Source organism: Protopterus annectens, chromosome 2.part0 (genome assembly GCF_019279795.1).
Source record: "Protopterus annectens isolate FY-2018-M chromosome 2.part0, PAN1.0, whole genome shotgun sequence".
NCBI classification, from domain to species: Eukaryota; Metazoa; Chordata; order Ceratodontiformes; family Protopteridae; genus Protopterus; species Protopterus annectens.
The window spans coordinates 97,538,412-97,558,481 of record NC_056728.1 but is presented as its reverse complement, the minus strand read 5'-3'; the positions used below and the strand labels follow the sequence as shown (position 1 = coordinate 97,558,481).

At 40.3% G+C, this 20,070-nt stretch overlaps 1 protein-coding gene across 1 annotated transcript in view; it reads right to left on the bottom strand.

Moving 5' to 3' along the window:
• Positions 1–20,070, bottom strand: part of LOC122792978 (arf-GAP with GTPase, ANK repeat and PH domain-containing protein 1-like) — a 2,685,441-nt gene that overhangs the window by 924,670 nt on the left and 1,740,701 nt on the right. Inside the window, exon 13 of the mRNA XM_044060583.1 lies at positions 1,230–1,391. Coding sequence (XP_043916518.1) covers positions 1,230–1,391 — 162 coding nt within the window. The remainder of the gene's footprint in view (positions 1–1,229; positions 1,392–20,070) is intronic.

Genomic DNA, 20,070 nt, shown 5'->3' with positions numbered 1-20,070 from the left:
CAGATTTCAGTGTCTGCTAACAGACCAAGCATCAACTAAACTTTTTAGAGTAACTTTTAAGAAAATGTTCAAAATATTTCTGAACAAAATGATAGCAGACTTCTTATTTCAATCATTTGTATATTACAAGAATCACTTTTGCTACGCAGTACAGAAACAATTAATCAAAAAATTAAAATACTGCAATGACTATCCTGCAAACCAAAATGCCTTATCCACATATACCCATACAAAACTGCTTTAAAAAATACACACACATAAACACATACACAAGAGCTACCACTCATCAACGCTAACAAGTTTTTCTGTTGTAAAAAAGCAAAAGCTTGTATCAGTGAATGTTCCTTCAAATGGAGATTTTGCCAGCAGCCTTTTGTATGGAATTGCACTGCAGTGGAGTAAGGGAATTTGCTATTATCATGTTGTGAGATCTTTGAGTTAGTATACATAATTAACCAGGGTTGGGGGAGTGCAGGGGGGCTTGTTCTCTTACAAATAAAATTAATTTTATTTTTTTCATATTTTCAATCACTTTAGGTTCGCTCAAGTGATCGCACTAAGCGTTTGATATTTTATGAGCCACTTGTATATACATGTGTGTATACATATACACATACACACACAACACATATTTGTGTGTGTGTGTGTCGTCATTTACAGAACTGTCAAAAACAGCAAACAGAAAAAAATCTATCCTTTTAGATTGAATCTAAAAAGATTGACCTAAGGAAAACGAGTAAAAAAAAATATTTTATCCCTTACACCACCTGCATATTACATATACCAACTCCTAGACTGCATAACAGCAGGGTAAGAGCATATTCCTTAACCCCGCTGTTCTGCGATCTCTCACTGAAACCAGTGAAAAGGCTAAAAAAACAAGCCTGTAAGAGAGTTCACTCTTGCAGACTGCAACCATATTATACAAAAATAAATATTGTAATCTCCACTGAATATCACTTATAAAATAGCAGTGACTGGCTGGAAGCTTCCATTCAAAGACTGCTATGCAGTTTTTTTTTTTTACTTCATAACCTCATGAACAGATCAGTGACAGAAAAAAATCGTGCTAATTTTTTTTCTAACATGAAGAAACTTTCAAATGAAACCAAGTGCTAGCTATGAAGGGTTCCATCCAACTACACTACAAACAATGACACTTCTGAGTGCTGGAATTTAAGCATGGATCACTGCGTTACCACTTCTGAGCTTTAACTGATAAGACTTACCACTGCTGATGCCAGAGTTGGCAATAACTGTAGCTTCACTCCACTGATCAGCGCTAGAGACAGAATATGAACGTTGGTGCATGCCATCAGTACGACTACTAAAGGACACCAGGCTATTTCCACTAGCCATCTGTGACGCAGATGCACTTGGAGTCACATTCCCTGAAGAGAGAAGAAAATAGACTGAAGAAAATGCAACCTCCAATCCTTTCTGCATGCAGTGCATTTTCACTGTCATGTCCTGCATAAAATCAAATCAACCAACAATATCAGGATTGTTTTCCAAAGTTAACAAAAAGGATCAAACCATATGTGCTTCCTTTGCAATTACACAACTTAAGCCCACAGAAGAGACTCTAACAAACAAGAATTAAAAGCGTACATATGGTATGTAGACTGTATGGAAAAACAGGAAAGAAATTACTTATTGAAGTGAAATTACATTACTCAAGTCATTCCAATGCCAGGGTCATGGGAAGCCAGATACTATTCTGAGAAGCAACAGGTATGAGGAAGAAAAACAATCCTGGGTGCGGCAGCAGTCCGCTGCAGATAATGCCATTCTTAAGGAATGTATCCCTCTGGCTTACAAGAAAAAAGTTATCAAATTATGAATTATTACAAAATAAATTATACTTGCAGTAATTACCTCATGTAAAGTGTACTGTGGTGCACAGGAACACAGAAGGATGCTGGCAGAACGCCTATGGTCTACTGACTATTGCAGACCCTGCAACACCTGCCCTGCCCTAACTACTACCAGATCCAATCTTCCAACTGCTTTAGGAATCTTGGAATATCACCTCTGTCTGGCACTCTACCCCCACAAGTCCTCAACAACTTCTCTGTGAAATATTTCCTTAAGACATCTCAGACCCATTATTCTTCTATCATATGTTAACACTGTTCCCCTCTTCCCTTTCCAATTTTGTTACAGCAATGTGGTATGCATGAGTGCTCACACCATACCCCATCTCTTTTCTCTATTTCACTGTAAAATGCCAAGCTTTCAGAGTCTTTCCTTTTAATGCAGCCACACCATTCTACCTAACATGTTGTTAACATTCTGTTGCGTGCTTTATACTGCCAAAAGTTTCTTTCCTTTTATCAGTAATAAACTTCAAGAACATACCCCATGGTTTGTGCCTGAAGAGAGGAACCAGGCAGATGTGTCCTCTTTCACCTTTGTTACTTGTATTATATTTAGAGCCATTGGCACAGAAAATAAGAGACTCAGAAATTCAATGATATAATTGTTATGGTAATCTAGAAAAGTTGGCCTTATTTGCAGACAATATTATTATGTACCTGATAAAACCAGAAAAGTACATTTCATTGTTGTAGAATTTTCTGAGACAGTTTCAAGTCTTTCTGGATATACAATTAATTTAGACAAAACAAAGGCTGTAAACTACGTATCCAAACCTGAATTGGTTCAGCAATAACAATATTTATGGGACAGGATAAAATAAAGCATTTAGGATATGAGTTACAAAGGATTTTATTACGGCAGCTAAGGATACGTGGGATGAGACTACACAAAAGATAATACAAAAATGAGAAACTTAAAGCTCTTGTTTATGGATATGGATAGCAAGATACAAGCAGTGAAAATGTTTTTCATTCTCTCTAATTTTTACACACAGGTCAGGCATATTTTTATTAACCAGAGGATATACTGTGGACAGTAATTAATAAAAATTTGAAGGATTTTATATGGGAGGGGAAGGGGGCAATGGCCAAGTGGGATAAGTTGATCCTTCCAGTAGAAAAAGGTGGTTAAGAATTACCTGATTTCAAAGGACATTTTAGAGCAATAGTGGTTAAGGATTACCTGATTGTTAAGGTTCATTTACATAACACAAGCAGAAAGCTATAATTCAAAGTGGAAAAGGATGATGAAGTAGGGGGTAAATTCAATAAACAAGAAAAGACTTGAATTTTGGATGCAGATCCTTATGGAAAATAGCAACCATACAGAATATTATATTCATAAAGTAGAAGAAAGTATTCTAAGAAGTAAGCCAACATGAGAATGGAGAAAGGAGAGTCTGCCGACAGGGATGACTGCAATTAGGGGTAAAGAAAATAGGCAAGAGGAGACTGGAATTTACTGGTAAAGCTGGCAACGGAACCAAGGTATTGGGAGCAAATAACTAGCGAGGGAAAGGTAGCAGAAGGGGAAGTTGCCAAGAAAACATTTGGACTCCAGGCTAGAGACTGCCTTCCCTGTCAGGGATTCATATCAGAGAATAGGCAAACAGAAAGTGACAGGTGAATCCTAAGTGAAAGACGTACTCTGGTAGAGTTTTTAGTCAAATCTAGGACAGAAGTTTCTGTTAAAAAAGGGATAATAAGTAGGGCCTATAGCATATTGCATGATAACTATAGGAATCGATCAGAGGAGGTTAAAAAAGATTGGAAAGAGAGACTGGATAAGCAATTCACAAGTAAACAATGTAAGGACATATGTATGGCTCTCAAATATGCAAGTATAGAAATTAGGATTTTTGCTTGCAAGTGTTTGCATAGGTGTATTTATACCCCAAACAGACTCTAAAGAATTTTTCCTCAGGTAGTTGCAGAATGTTGGAGGTGTGACGGGCATACCTCCCAACCATACCGAATTACTCAGTTTTTACCAAGCTTTGGGATCCAAATGAAGGGGTGTCACAATTCCCGAGTGGCACCCCTTCATTTCCGATTTATTTCCCTTTTGTTTTCAATTTTCGCTCTGTCAGCGATGACATCAGTGCCTTCAGGGCTATCAGCCAGTCGGAATTGACCTGTAGGAGCTCACATCATTTCCAGCTGGCCGCAAATGCGAGCGGGAAGAGTTTTATGGAGTACATGCGAGAGAAGAGTCAGGAATGAGCTGAAGGAAGGAGTTCACATCATTTCATGTGAGCGGGAATTGTTTTATGGAGCTTTTATGGATTATATGCTTGTGTGTGTGTGTGTGTGTGTGTGTGTGTGTGTGTGTGTGTGTGTGAGAGACAATGCCCCCCCATTCAATATACCTGGTGGCTAGAGGTACTCAGGCACAAACCCTGTACCTTCAGTACAGGATAAAAAGAGCCTAAAGCCTCTATCCACCACCACTTGTGAGCTTTGCCTAGGCTTTTTGTGCTAAGACTTGAGAGCTATAGTGAGAACTGAATTTGTATTCCCCCAAGTTTTTTCTGCTAAGAGTTGAGAGCTATAGTGAGAACTAAATTTGTATTCCCCAGGTTTTTTGTGCTAAGAGTTGAGAGCTACAGTGAGAACTAAATTTGTATTCCCCCATTATTGGCTTTGTTTGTCCAGGTTTTTTTGTGCTATGAGGTTGAGAGCTATGGTGAGAAGTGAGAAATGAATTCACTAAATGATAGCCAGTAAGTTTCAGTCTTCCTGTTTTTCAGGAAGCTACTGATTTACCATAGTGGTATGTTCCTCTGACTGTAGTGCATAGGGTCCTGGGTTCAAGACTTACCAGTGAAATGCATGGTGGTAACACATTTTATTCTAGCAACTTTACAAAATTATACAAGCAATGTTAAAAATGTGTCCCTGGTTTTTGACCCTTTGCCCCCCCCCCCAAAAAAAAATGAAATTGAAAATGTATGAGAAACTGTGCAAGATACACTGCTGTCATTCTATTTATAGTGTGGGTGTGGAAGAAGACTTTTATTATGGAAAATGTTCTGAATGGCCAGTTTTGGCATTATTGGTGCATGCATTTTGTTTCATTGCCTACAGTACAGTCTACTGGAAAAATGTTTAAACTATACATTTAAAATGCACTCTGTCTAACAAGTGTGCTGTATTATACAAGGAATATAATTTAATAAAGTCAGTAAGGTGCATCAAAGAAAAGAACACATGTATGTTTCTTGTTTTGTGTGCAAGGGACCAATGATTTGAAAACAGCCCAAAGGTAATCTTTATCCACCACTGGCCAGATGCATTTTCTTTGGCTGTGGTGTGGGTTTCAATGCTGTTTCAATGAATGTAAGTTTCAAGGGAAGACACGTTTTAATGCCAAGTCTATTTTCATTGTGAGACAGTATTGCTTTTACCAGATGTGTATTTGTGTTTGTGCATTGTTGTGCTGTAAAAATAAAATCCAAATAATCATTATAGAAGTAAAGCAGTATGCACACATTAGTGTTTATGGTAAATGGGGCGAAATAGCCAGGTAATGGGACATCGGAGTGGCTGCTGGGGGACTCTGGTGCCATATTTTGGTTGCCTGTTCAGTTCGCATTTAAAAGTTGGTATTCCACAATTCCACTGGAGTGGGTGGGGTTATGTAATTATGTATGCAAATCAGATGTTAATCAGCGTACAGATTTGTACCTGTTTTTCATGGGCCTTGTCCAGATTTTTGATGTTTCTAGGTTGAGAGGTATGGTGACGGGGAAGAAAGAGGTAACTGGGAACATACATTTTGGAACTGTAATGAGTTGGCAGTCTTAAAAAAAATTACAGGGTCCTCTGTCAGAAATACTGAAAGGATGTAACTAAGGAAATGATCTTTAGAGCTGGGATATAGGATCTGAACTGCCAGGACATAGTAAGGCCTTGTTAAGTTTAATTTTGGTGGCTGCCAAAAAGCAGTTACTAGGAAATACTAATCAAAGTCTAAATCAAATGTATTTGAAGCACTGAATACTGTACGAGATAAAAGAACTGGAAGTTGAATCTTTAGAAAAGGGTTTGAGTAAATTACACAGAAAATTTGAAAACTGTGACAGCAATACACGAAGAATAATATTTTTGAGGAGGAGTAAGGTTTAAAGAAAGGCAGGAATTGATCAATTTATATAATATTTAATTGATGATAACTGTATAAAAGAATATATGTGATGTATAATGTGTGTAACTCTGAACATCCTAACATGGTTTGTTTTCTTTTACATAAATGTATGTTTGCCTATGTCTTAAGTAATAATTCAATACAGATGTTAAAATAAATTACCTTATGGCATTTCCTTGGAGAATAAATACATAATTTTGCGGATCTACTACCCAAGCTAAGGAATGCAATTCCCTGCTGGTCTTTACCATTATGTTTTTACCCTGCACAGCACATGGTACTTGTCTTTTTCTGTTTTCTGAAAAGACCATGAGTACAACCACGACTGTTTCTGAATTGTACACTAGCTTCCAGACATTTATCACACCCACCAAGGAGTTCAGAAATTTCTCGTGTGTTTCCAGTCTCTTGTAATACCACCTTCTCCTCTCAAGGTTATGTGCCTTTTTTCGTATGGTACCCATTCTATACACAGAATAAAACATGCTGCATACACACTGAGGAAACAGCCTAAACTCTCATCTTTTAAATCTCAACATTTGGATTATATAACAGATTTATCTTTGAATAAATATTTTGACATCAGTTGATAATATACCCATATATGATTAACAACACAAGTTAGTAAGTTATTGATTGCAAACACATATGGAATGAAATGCAAAACATAGACAATAGATTACTTATGATCTAAGTATTTTATTTGAAGTAATGCATAAGAAATGAATGTATTACAATGCGTCTTCTGTTTTTGCCTCTAGCCTAGGTGGAGGCTGAAAAGGGTCTCCTGACTAGAGTAGTCAACATGGTTGACAAATTAATATGTAAAAATGACTGCATCAGAAGCCTTTGCCTTGAAAGCAAGCAATATAGCAAGTGTAAAACATTCTGGACAAAATTACTTTCCTTGATGGCTCATGTGTACCCTTTTCATTTAATATTAACTGTAAATATTAACTCTATATACTGAGATCTAATAGCTAATTTGTTGCTTATTCTGCTGTCAAACAGAAGTTACATACTTACCTGGACACTGGATTTCTTCATCCTAGTCTGGCCACCAGATCCGACTAATGGGCACTAAGCCACTTATTGGATCCGATCCTGCCAAACTAAGGTTACAAGCATCAAGCTCTTTTACAATTCTTCCTTCCGATCGAGTTTGTTGCCTAACAGCAGAGGCCATAATATCTGAAGAAACACAGCAGAGATGAGCAGCTTCCAATGATCTGCCAGGTCCTCAAAAAAAAAATGACAATCTGGAAGAGGGATGGAGGGAGGAATGACATATTGCATGGAGCAGATGAAAGGATCCAGCATTATGGTAAGTAATTAACTTCTGTATCCTATTCATCCTGTCCTTGAGTTAAAACAACTTGAATCCCAAAAGGGTCCACTGTCAAATACAGTGATGGTGGATATTCTCCCCAGAGTAACAACCAGGCATTATTAATGAGATGCTGTGGTGATGCAGCGATAGCGTTGTTGCCTCACAGCAAGAGGTTCTCCCATTCGATTCTCAGCTGGAGCGCCTTCTGTGTGGAGTCTGCATGTCCTCCCCGTGGTCGAGTGGCATTCGAAAGACATGCGTGAATGGGAGTGCCTTCGTTGAAGTTTGGGCATCAAGCTTCCCTATGTAAGGTCCCGTAAAGCTATTGTGTACTTTACTAATCCCTCATTTCTTCTCGAGATTATGTCTGAGAGTAATCTCAGTTAACCTATTTATTTGCTAGCACTCTTCCCAAATCATACATTCTTTACAACCTGGACATTTAAGGTTCTATCTTCTTATGACAAAAGCATTCTGGAAAGAGAGTCATTTGTTTATCTTGTTCACCCCAAATAGATAAGGGCATAGTCGTGTCCAAGGTTACATTGTCTAGATTTCTGATTACACATCGTATTTATGCTTCACTAAACAGAAGTCTTATTTTTAAGCTGGCACCGTAAAATCTACTGCAAATCATTAGCGGACCGGAGTTCCGCTGTGACCCCTAAACTGGAAAAGCCGAAAGAAGAACAAATGAACAATCCCATTCATCCTGTCCATTTAATCTGAGTGATGGGTCAGAATCCCAAGCTACCTACAATCCTGGATGGCACTGTGACAGGATACTCTTTGGATTGCTGCCTTAAAGGAAGCCCTGGAGATAAGTAAAGATAACCAACTTAAATATTTGGAAAAGGTAAGCAATGTAGATCAAGTTGCAGTGGCACAAATTTCATCCACAGTAAAATTTCTGAAAATGGTGGTAAAAGTAGCAATTGACCTGGCACAGTATACAATTTCAGCTTAAAAATAAGCCATAAGTACTTCAGCAAATGAGACCTCAGGAGGGGAAACTAAATTTGTCATGGCTAGCATAGGGCAATGAAGAATACAATGCTTTGTATGCTCCTGCTTGTTTTAAGAGTCTGGACATTAGATGACTCTGGTGAAGGCATACAGGATTCAGTGGGTCACTGTGTGACCAAAATGTCATTTAGGAACTATCCCTCTGGAGGGATTAGGCAAAGTAGTTGCTGTCAGAATGTGCTTTGTGATTAAAAAGTGATGCAAAGCAAAACTCATTGCCAAATCCTCATGGCTTCTCTTCAAAGGGAGTAAGATCTGGTTCACCCCTGCTTCTTCAGACAACACACTGCATGTTTGAACTGCAATCACTCCAGGAGGTAAAAGGTCCTGGAATTTCTGCAATGCTAGGAGGACCACCCTCATCTGCAGGCTATTTGTGAAAGTTGGTCATCCCTTCCAAATTTCCCCCCACACCCCAGGAAGTGTGGGGAGATGTCTGTGGTTATCATTGTTCATGTTCATGGCGGGGGAAGGACAAATAGTGTTCATGGGGAGATAGTAGGGGCATTGACCCACCACAATGAAGGTATCCTGCATAACTGCCTCATGATTACATTATTAGAAGGATGATCTGAAAATTGAGATCAGTAGACTGAGTAGCCACTTTAGAATTTGTATGTAAAAATATGAAAGGGGAATGACAACTATCATACAGGCAATTAGTCCTAGGATCCAAATTATTAGCATTGCTGATGGAGATGGGTTGTTCAGAAGACTTGCATGAAAGCACCAAATTTATTAACTCTTTGTGGAAAGAAACTGACGAGGCAACTGGAAGTGCCCAGATTACACCAGATAAATTGAATGAACTGTGTTGGTTTTAGACAATCATTTGTAGTTTACAGAGATACCCAAGTACAAGCAAAGCTGCTAAAAGTAACCTTCAGCTTTGAGAAGAGACTCCTTGACTGTAGCAGTGAAAAGCCAATCTTCTAAGTATGGGAGCACTCAGACCCCATTCTGTTTCAGGTGAACTGTGACCATTGCCATGCACTTGAATACCAGGGGAATGTGATGATACCAAAGGGCTGAGCTCTGAGTAAACTTAGTCTCAGTTGGGATTGCAGAAACCTCCTGGATGCTTTGGTAATTTTTATATGGAGGTAGGCATCCTGGAAGTCTACTGAAAACATCCAATTATTTGCCTTCAGATGGGGCAAAATCACTTGCGCAGTAACCATTTTGAATGAAGCCATCTTGATATAGAAATTTAGGCTGCTGAGATGTAGAGTTGGCCAGAGGTTCTTGTTATTCTTTGGAATGAAAAAGAATTGTGGGTAGACTCCAGACATTCTTTGGTCTGGTGGGACCTACTGGATGGCTCCTCTAACACTAAGAAAGAAAAAGTTTCTCTTCCAGAGACGTTTTGTTGGTTGGGTGGAATGTGTGGAAATGGATGTTTTTGTGAGGTGATAAATGGGAAAAGGGTATTATACATCCTATGGATACTCTCTATCTCACTCTCACCCAGTTGTTTTGCATGATGGCCCCCCACACAGCTGCTTGGACAAATAAGCAGCCCTCAACTGCCTCCAGAGGGAACCAGTCAGAAAAGTCATCAGGGACATTGGGAATGTCTGTAAAAAAAGGGACTCCAAAATATCTAACTTTACATACCTCCTCTTCCTCTTGGTCGGTGCCTGTTGAAGGGGGCTACTTCTGCCACAGTTGCCCCAATCAGAGTAGGAGTCATAGGACTGATAGTGTTTTTGAAACCCCAGGGACTTGGAGTCCCCCCTTCTAATTTGTGTTGTAGGACCTTTGAGGTGTCTCAAATCAAACACCAATGGCAGACAAAATTTTTGTTTCTTTCTTACACCTCAACAGTCTGTCTTCCACTGAAGGTCCAAACAAGAAGGACCCAACATAGGGGGCAATAGTGGAAGAAGTCTTGAAAGTCAGCAAAGTCACAAAGATGGAGCCAAACATGGTTACTCAAAGTAATGCCTGTGCTCGGCACTCTGGGTGCTCCATCGGCTGTGGTATTTAACAGTTGCATGAAGAGATTAGTGATGCTCACCATGGTTTATTGAAAACCTTAGTACTTGGTACTCATGCAAGTCTTAATCTGCTTTTGTTAGTCAGTCGTGGATGGCTTTCACAAAGAGTTGAAAGCCTCTTCTTCTAAATCTGTTTGGAAGTGATTCATGCATGTTGCACAGTTCAACACTCACAGGGCTAAAGAACATGACACACAGACACACTTCTTAATCCAATTCACTGCTCTTCATGTTAGATGGATGAACAGCATCTGCATTGCTGAACAGCTCTGTTACAGTGGCTGCTGCCATAATCATGAAAGAATGACAGGCTCCCCAGTTGACTGCTCTCAATCCTTTGGGGGACAAAGTATTTTATATGGTTTCTTGGGGATAACCTAAGTGGAGTCATGTTCCTGCCAAGCCCTCCTGCCCACTAAATCTATAAGGCAATCAGTAGGAGGGGGGACCAGGACACAGAGGATGCACAATGGTAAGCCTCAAATAACACCTCCTTGTCCTGAGAAGGGGAGGTCAAGAGTCCAAGATCTTCTCTGGTGCATCAATTTAAGCATTTTGCCAAAAGTGAGGGGAACCCTCTCAATCATCCAAAGCAGCAGCAGGTATTAATAACTCCATAGGAGAATCTACATATGCCTCCTCAATGATGTCATAAACACAATGCTGAGCACTGAGTTCCAAGAACCACTACTGGTACTAAGTTGACAACTTTGGTCAGTGCCAAACACAGGGCTCCAGCTGAAACCATGGCTCTAAATTCACTGGTGCTGAACTGGGGGACTGGGAAGAGCTAGTTATAGGTTCATAGGTAGGTACACTAGGCTATTGGCCCTAAGGCCTATATAATCCTAGCCAAATGGTACCCTGGTGTTTGCCACCCAGGAAAATTACTGTCCTGTGCTCCTGTCAAGCAGAGCCACAGAAGTGATCCCCGGGGTGAATTTCCTATCTCCCATCCAATCATCAAGATTTTTCTTGAAGAGTGCTATTGAGGAGCTTTGTTTGATATAGATAGGCAGTTTGTTCCAGAGTATGGGAAGTCTCTGGGACAGGAATCTATCCCTCTAGAATGTTCTGTTTATAGTGGTGACAACGTTTAGGTCCCCTAGAGCATGTAGCTTGGAGGGATTGGGATTTCTTTAAGTGGAGCATGTCCAACAGCTCTGGGTTTGACATAGCTTTGTATGTTAGGCAGAGATCGCCTCTGAGTAGGCGATATGCAGAGTAAAGCAGGAATTTTTTGAGATGGTCTGTGTAGGGGATCTGTTTGAGGCCAGTAATCCTCTTTGTGAGGTATTTCTGCGGCCTTTCCAGTTGTTGTAGATGTCTTGTGAGATACATACCAAAAGGGGCGTTGTGGGTTTAATGAGTGATGAGTAGAGGGGAACAATGACCTCTTTTTTCCTGGATGAGAAACCTTTTGTGATGAGGTGTGCCATGTAGAAGGATTTCCTGACTACTGTGGCGATGTGATTATCAAAGGAGAGACTACTGTCCACCTGTGTCCCAAGGTCTCTTATCACGCTTTCGGTGTTAAGTAGACTACTGCCTATGTGGCAGCTCATGGGTACAGAGTTTTTACCAAAAAGGATGACAATGCATTTTTTGGCACTGAGCTTGAAGCCCTGGCTTTGACATCAGGCATCTGTCTCAGTGAGGCCCTTTTGTAGGATGTCCACATCCTTAGGAGTTTTGATTATGGCTCCTAGTTTGCAGTCATCTGCGAACTTTGTTAGCCAAAGACATTCAGTGTTAGCCTGTACTTCAGAGAAGTAGATACCAAACAGGAGAGGACCCAGGAATGAACCCTGTGGTACTCCACTTGTCACTGTTCTGAAGCTGGATTTTGAGTCTGCTACTTTCACAGTGTGGGTTCTGTCAGTGAGCAAGTTGGCAACCCATCTTGTGGCATAGGGATTTATACCTAGTTTAGTGAGTTTATCTATAATTCCATAGTGGAGGATGGTGTTGAAAGCCTTGGCGAGATCTAGATAGGCTGTGTGAGCCACCTTACCCTCATCTACGGCTTTGGTGACCACTTCAAAGAAGTCTATCAGGTTTAGGAGACATGATCTGCCTTTTACAAACCCAAACTGGGTAGGGTCCAGAGTCTGGAGATTACCAATGTCATTGTTTATAAGTTCCATGATGATACGTTCCATAGCCTTGCAGACCAGGCTCGTCAGGCTAATGGGGCGATAGTTCCCGGGGTCTGTGGTGGCTCCCCTTTTGTGGAGTGGGATAACCATTACTGTGCGCCATTCAGTGGGCACAAAGCCTGAGGTGAGGCTATGATTGAACATGATACTTAGGTGGGGTGCCAGTTCATTCTGTAGTTCATGTAGAATGCAGCCTGGGATGTTGTCAGGTCCCATGGATGCTGTGTTCTTGGCTTTAGAGAGTGTGTTTTTACCTGTGCAGCCATGATTACAGGAACTTTGCATTCTTCCGGTATAGAGATGGGCCCTTTAGGGGGTGAGAGAGGGGTAAAGTTAGCACTGAACCTATCTGCCAGGATGTTGGCAGTATCAGTTGGTTCTGTATACTTAGTGCCATTGTACTGTAATTCAGAGCAGATCTGAATGTTGCCATTGAGATTCTTGACAAGGCTATAGATTGTTTTGTGGTTGTCTTTACAATCAGTGGCGATTTTGTTTTTGTAACTAGCTTTGGAGGATTTTATGAGGGATCTCAGCTTCTTACTGAGGCTGACCACGGAGTTCCTCCAATCATGGGATTTTACTCTTTTTTGCAACAGTTTCTTTCTTCTCTTGTAGAGTTGGTTTATGTCAGGGCACCACCAGACTGGCTTCCTTTTTTTGGAGGATAACATCTTGGTTCTGTTAGGAATTGCATGATCCATGCACTCGTGTAAGTGCTTATAAGTTGCATTTGTACTGGATTCAGCAGTCATACCTCTATTGTCTGTCAGCATGGGTGTTGTGAAGTTTGCCACTTCTGTCTTAAGAAGCGTGAAGTTGGCTTTGGAGACATTTTTTACAGTGGTTTCCCTAATTGGGGGGTGGGGGGGGTGGGATATGGATGTCTAGGGTGATTAGCTTGTGGTCGGATCTGACCAATGAGGAATTGACCTCTGGTGTGGAACACCGGTTGCCATGTTGGTAATGACCAGGTCTAGGATATTACTGCCCCTGGTGGGGGGTGTGGATAAGTTGATCCAAGGTGTTGGAATTTATGAATTCCAGAAAACGTTGAGCACAAGAGTTGATACAGGAGTAGCTTTCCCAGTTAATGGTGGGGTAGTTGAAATAGCCCATTATTAGAGTGTTAGGTTGTACCCTAATATTTTCCAGTGTATCAAGAAATGAGGAGTGGGAATCCTGGGGGATGGTGGGGGATCTGTAGCAAGCTACAATTTGGATTGGGGTCTTACCCAGAGTTAGTTGCACTTGGATAATCTTGGATGTATTATGCTGAGCAACTAGCCTGGAGGTGTAGATATCCTTAATGAATATGGACACGCCTCCTTTAATGTTTCGGTCCAGGTTAGGTGGCCGAAAGGTGTGGTATAAATTATAGCCTGGTAATGCAGGGGTGCTCTCTGAAGCCTTGAACCAGGTCTCTGTCACTGCACAGATGTCGATGTTCTCCATTTTAAGAAGTGCCTCAAATGAGTGCATTTTGAGGTTTAGACTTCTAGCATTCAGTAGCATTACCCTCAGATTTTGCTTGCTTGTACCTGTTACAGTGGTGAATTTGTCATTTGAACCTTGCCTATAGAGGTGGCAAGAGCTTTAGCCAGTATCCGGAATCCCAAGGGCGACAGGTACAGGCCATCTCTGGCAAAGCATTGTGGTTTGTCAATCATGTCATCCCAGGCAGACAGATACTGGATCCCCTTAGAATGACACCAGAAGCTTAGCCAATTGTTGAAGTCAATAATTTTGTCCTTCTACTGTGGTATCATTCTGGGTGATGGCAGGATGCTACTCAGGGCTAGGGTCATACATGCTTGGGATACAAGATCGGACAGCTCCTCCATGTCTCTTTTCATGTAGTCCAGGGAGGTACGTCTCAGGTCATTCACACCAACATGGACAATGACAGTCATATTTGTACTTGTTGTGGAGTGACCTGAGTGCGTGCGTTATGTGGCTGATCCTGGCACCTGACAGGCAGCTGACAGTAACTTTCTCCTTGTTTAGCCTGGTGAGTGGAACATCAGTGTGTCTGACTATAGAGTCACCTATGACTAGAGTGTTGGGTACGTTGCTATGCCTTATGGGTTGTGGTTGAGTGTCACACTGAGTTTGTGGGCTATGTGTCATCTGGGTTGTGTTGAGGGGTGGAGGCTGCTTGCATTTCTGCTTTGGAGGTCCCTGTTGCTTGGGTAGATTTTTATTGAGAGCCTCCGTGAATGTAGGTGTGTGTTTTGTGTTTCTATGTGTGTGTTTTGGTGGTGTAGGTTTTGAGGGACTATGTGATGAGTGTGGTGTGGTGCAAGTGTTTACCTTCTCCTCTTGACTGTCTAGTCCAGTCTTGGGTGAAGAGAGCTTTGCTTCCAGTTTGGCAATATAAGTGCATCTCTCACAGGTTGTAGTGTTGGGTGGTAGGAGGAGAGGGTTGTCTGTGTACATGAGGCAATTGCTGCATTGCCCCAAGATACCCAGATTCATCAGGTAGACAGGAGAAAACACCGGGAGCTGACCCTTAGACATGCCTGGATAGGTGCTTATTTATTAAGTACTAAAAACTGTTTTCCTCTAGACAAGTAAAGAAAGTTGAGTGCTGTAGTAATTTGTAGCTTATTTAGTGCTTACAATGAGATCTGAACAAGTGCTGAGCTCAAAGAAACAGATTTGAGTGTTGAAACTATAAAACTGGCTAGTTCTAAGAAACAAAATTAAGCTAGAAGGCTTCCCTCCAACACAGAAATGCTTGGGGGCTCAGAAGCTTACAAACAGTCCTGGATACCTCAAATCTGTATCTGGATTAGACAACTTACAGAAAGGCAAGAAACAAGCTTAGAATTTTTTTTTGTAACGTGGAAAGGCGAAAGGAGGAGCAGAAACTAAGTGGGTTGGCCTTCTCAAATGTTCTCCCTGGATTAGTTAGGATGAGGTAATGACACTAGACTGGGAGGAGTGTCCCAGATCAAGTTTACAGCAGGTGTGGGCAACTGTAAAGCCACCAAGTATAAAAACAGGATACCAATAGGGACGGAGGTTGGGAAACAAAAATCAGAACAAACAAACTCAACCAGGTGCTTAACAATTGTAGAAAATTTCTAGTTAATACCTCACACACACTGAAACTAGCTAGAAAAGTATATGCAGACAATAAAAGTGCTATAAATAACTCACAAAAATAAGCAAAAAAACAGGATACTTAATGTTATATATCACAGACTAGTTGGCTCAGTGCCCTTCCTCCGATTAGCCCAGTGTGAAATGGCAGAAACACAAGTTAACTTCTTAAGTAACAAAGTTGAAACCTGAAACAACTTTAAAAAAAAGCTTGAAAGAACCAATGAGGTGCTTACTCCAAGTCATAGTCCAGGTAACCCCAATCAGCCAATGACCATAAACAATTCACTCTCACTGAAATGCTATACTGGCTTTGGCTAAACTACGATGGCCTGGAACATGTGCTCAGACACACAGCCTCTACTAACAAACAACTAGGCCCAAAACACAAGCCTGAATTGTTGTCCAACCCCTTTGCCATAGAAACAGGAGAAGCTGGGATGACACCCATTTCAAATTTGTGCCTTTGGAAAAACACTCATCATCCCATCCCAATCCACATCAATTGTAATAGTGAAGGACCTGACAGACTGAAAGGAAGAAAGGTAAGAAGGGCATAAGGTAAAAACGTGGGATGGCTCCCTTCCAGAGGAATGTCTGTCTGTTTACTGACTTCCATGGAAACTTGTCTTGTATGACTATAGGTTCCAAAGTGGTTGGAGCCAGAGGTGAAATCTCTTGCATCGGGACTGTCACCAAAGGTGAATATGCTAAATCTGGTTTTGAAACCTATGAAAGTAAAGACAGGCTTAGTTCTTCTTATTTCTCATGTTCCTTATCTTTTTTTCTTTATCTTTCTCCTTTTCAATATGTTTTCAGTCTTATCAGAAGGGGAAGCCTGGGAGTCATGAGAAAGAAGCCCTTTCAGAATAAGTTTATTTCTGTATTCTGCTAGGAAAAGAGATCCAAAGGTCTTACACATCACACAGTCCACTGAAAGATAGCTCTGCCCCTGGCTCACTATACAGAGGTTTTAGGGGTCATGGGGATGGATTATTGGCCACAATGGACACATTTTTTGAATCCCTTGTCCATCAAATCTAATTTTCAATAACAGTAAAGCAGACATTTTTTAACAAAAAGATTCAGAAATAGATAAAAACAAGTCAAAGACTAGAATTCTAATTTTCTAATCATCACACTGTTATACATAACCTAAATATTTTAGGAAGAAAACTCTATATCTACAGAAGAAAAGAAAATACACTGTTAGACCTCCTGCCTGATGCCACAAAAGAGCTAAGGGAAATACCTATATTTATTTATATACTATTTTTCATTTTTGATAACTAGGGTTTGAAAGGAGTCATGAAAACAGACTAGCAAGAGAAAAAGGCTACTGAATGTTTAAGAAAAGTAATAGTTATTATTGGAGGACTTAAGCTTACAGCATAAACTCATCCACTCACTAACAGCAACAAATGAGAACAAGAAGCAGAAGTGTGCAGGGGGATTATGTGAGATTTTTAAAGGAGCTCAAAGCATGGAGCACTAGCTAAAGGGCTGGAATGGATATGACAAACTCATGGACCAACAGTCAGATTGGGCAGACTGGATATAATAGGATTCAGAGTTAACCCTACAAAACACTTAGTCTTCAAAAAGAGCCATTTATGTTTCACAAAACATGAGGGTCTGAAGCCCCCAACTCTTGTGGGCAGAGATGCTGGCCATTAGGAAAACCTCAAAACAAATGAGCTAACAGACTCAAACAGCAAATGTTCAAGCCCATTTATCATGAAATATGGCTCCTATGAAAGGAAGAGGTTCTACAAAGAAGGACTGAGATGTAGCAACCTCTTTAGGTACAGCTTGATTAACCAATGTTTGACCACAATCCTACCCTCCACAAGATCATTTAGTTCTTTTTATTTAGCTTTTGTTTACCAGGAAAGTCTGACTAGGATGACTAGCAATCTCCTTTTCAGCAGAGGCCAGAGGAGAAAAGCTCCACAATTGGGTAACAATTACATATATTTACTACAAGTTAAGAACAAACATGATAATAAAACCATAAATGGAACATACATATATTCAGCATGGGGCTAGCAATGGTAGTATAACAAAGAATAACTCAACATCTAAAAATGTACTTACCATAACGTTCCATCTGAGTTGTTGTTTTTTCATTTGTCTTCAACCTGTAGGTTCGGATCCGACTCAGCTGTATACTACATCTCAAGGATTTGAAAATCTGAGCTCCTCCTCTACCCATAATGCCCTGCTCTCCTCTCATACTCTCAGATTGAGTTTGCTGCTCAGAAGCTATCTAGTGTTTACAACAAAAGGTTGTAAACATATGTCCATGAATTGTAGAGAAAAAGAGCATTTCTGAAGCTCAAACAGATAAAGGAATATCCATATCCATATTCGTCAGTTCTTAAAAATTTGGAAGGGGGATGGAGGAAGGGAAGGCTGAAGACAAATGAAAAACCAACAACTCAGATGGAATGTTTTGGTAAGTAATTTCTTTATCTGAAGAAGTTGTTTTTTCATTTGATCTTCAACCTGTAGGACAGAGTCTCCAGCTACAAAACTCTTGGGAGACCCTCATGGAAGGTTATTCCAAAGCACAACAGAACCAAAGAAGGCCCTGTTCCTGAAAATAATGACCAATTTGTGGTGAGATATAAAGGTATGTGAATCAGACCAAGTAGCCGCAGAGCAGATATCATCAATGGGAACTCAAGACCAAAAGGCAGCGGAACTGGACACAGACCTGGTAGAATGAGCCTTGATCAGTACAGGTAAGGGTATTCATTTAATGGAATAAACAAGTGAAATGCAGCTTGTAAGCTAATTAGCCAGAGTCACTTTGAAAACTGGTTTCCCCAAATTAGCTTTTGAGGAAGCTACAAAGAGCTGGCAGACTTCCTGAAGTGTTTAGTTTTATCCAAATAAAACTGTAATTGTCTATGTACATACAGCATATGGAGTTTGTATTCCCCTTTGTTTTGAAAATTGGGGAAGAAAACTGGGAGACTGATGCCCTGATTGATGTTAGCCTCAGATCCAACCTTGGGCAGGAAAGAAGGACATGTACGCAAAGTCACTCTATCCTTGTGGAAGATCAAATAAGGTGGCTTAATAGATAAAGCTTGTAGTTCAGATACTGTTTTAGCTACAGTGATGGCTACTAAGAAGGGAGTTTTCCATGACAAGAACTTCAAATCAACTTTAGCTGACTGCTCAAAAGGAGGCGCAACCAATACTTGCAAAACCATAGTGAGGTCCCTGGGAGGAATGAGATCCTTGATAGGTGGGCAAAGAAGAAAAGTGCCCTTAAGAAAGGTCTTGCACAACTTAGATGAGGCCAAAGGTAAGGAATTTTCCCCAATGCAAAAATTAGAAATGGCTGCCAATTGCAATTTCACAGTAGGAAAACTAACTCCATTATGAAAAATAGATGCTAGAAAGTCTAAAACACCATGAATAGGAGCTGTAAAAGGATTCAGCTGATTTTGGTGAGACCAAATGGAAAACTGCTTCCACTTGCTGTTATATATTTTCCTGGTGGAAGCTTTATGCATTGCAACCAAAATTTGTCTAACTGGGGAAGACAGCTTGGGGTTTCTAGCCAACAATGGAATTGGAGCAACCAACCAGTCAATTCAGGTTGGCTAGATCTCCTTTGTCCATCCCCATGTTGGTTTAGTTCATAGATTACTTAATTTTATGAATATAATATTCTGCATGGTAGTGATTATTCTCTCTAAACATCTGCATCCACAATACCACTTTCTCTTCTTGGCCTCACCCCACTCTATTACCTTTCCATCTCTTGTCATTTGCTTCCAAATCCTTAATTCCTTTGCCAGTTTTATCCAGTAAATTCCAGTCCCCATCTTGACTATTTTATGGACCCCTAGTTGCAGTCATCACTATTGGCAAAATCTCCTTTCTCTATTCCCATGTTGGCTAAGTTCTTAGAATACTTTCTAGAGCTATATGAATATAAAATTCTGTATGGCGGTAATTATTCTCCTTAAACATCTGCATCCAAAATACCACTCTCTCCTTATTTCTTGAACATTCCCATTCCCCCACTCCCCACTTCATTATCATCCCTTTCCACTTTGAATTAGAATATTTTGTATTTATTCAGAGAGTGATGTACTAATGCTACTGGAGAATGTGCAAAGAAAATTTATAAAAATTATCAGGATTCTTTTGTCTTTTAATAAAGCTAAGTGCACCAATGCAAATTTTCTGCTGCTAACAAAAAACTTTGGGGCAGATTCCAAAAAAAACTTGTTCTCAGTGCAAGTATCTTACTCTGGTATAAGCCTGCTTTATAGATAGGCTTTACAGTAAGTCACTTACACTGACAGTAAATCTTTTGGAATCTGGCACTTAGAATTTATACACATTTAATACCTTTCACGTTAGACAAATTACTGCAGGCATTTTTTTTCTGCTT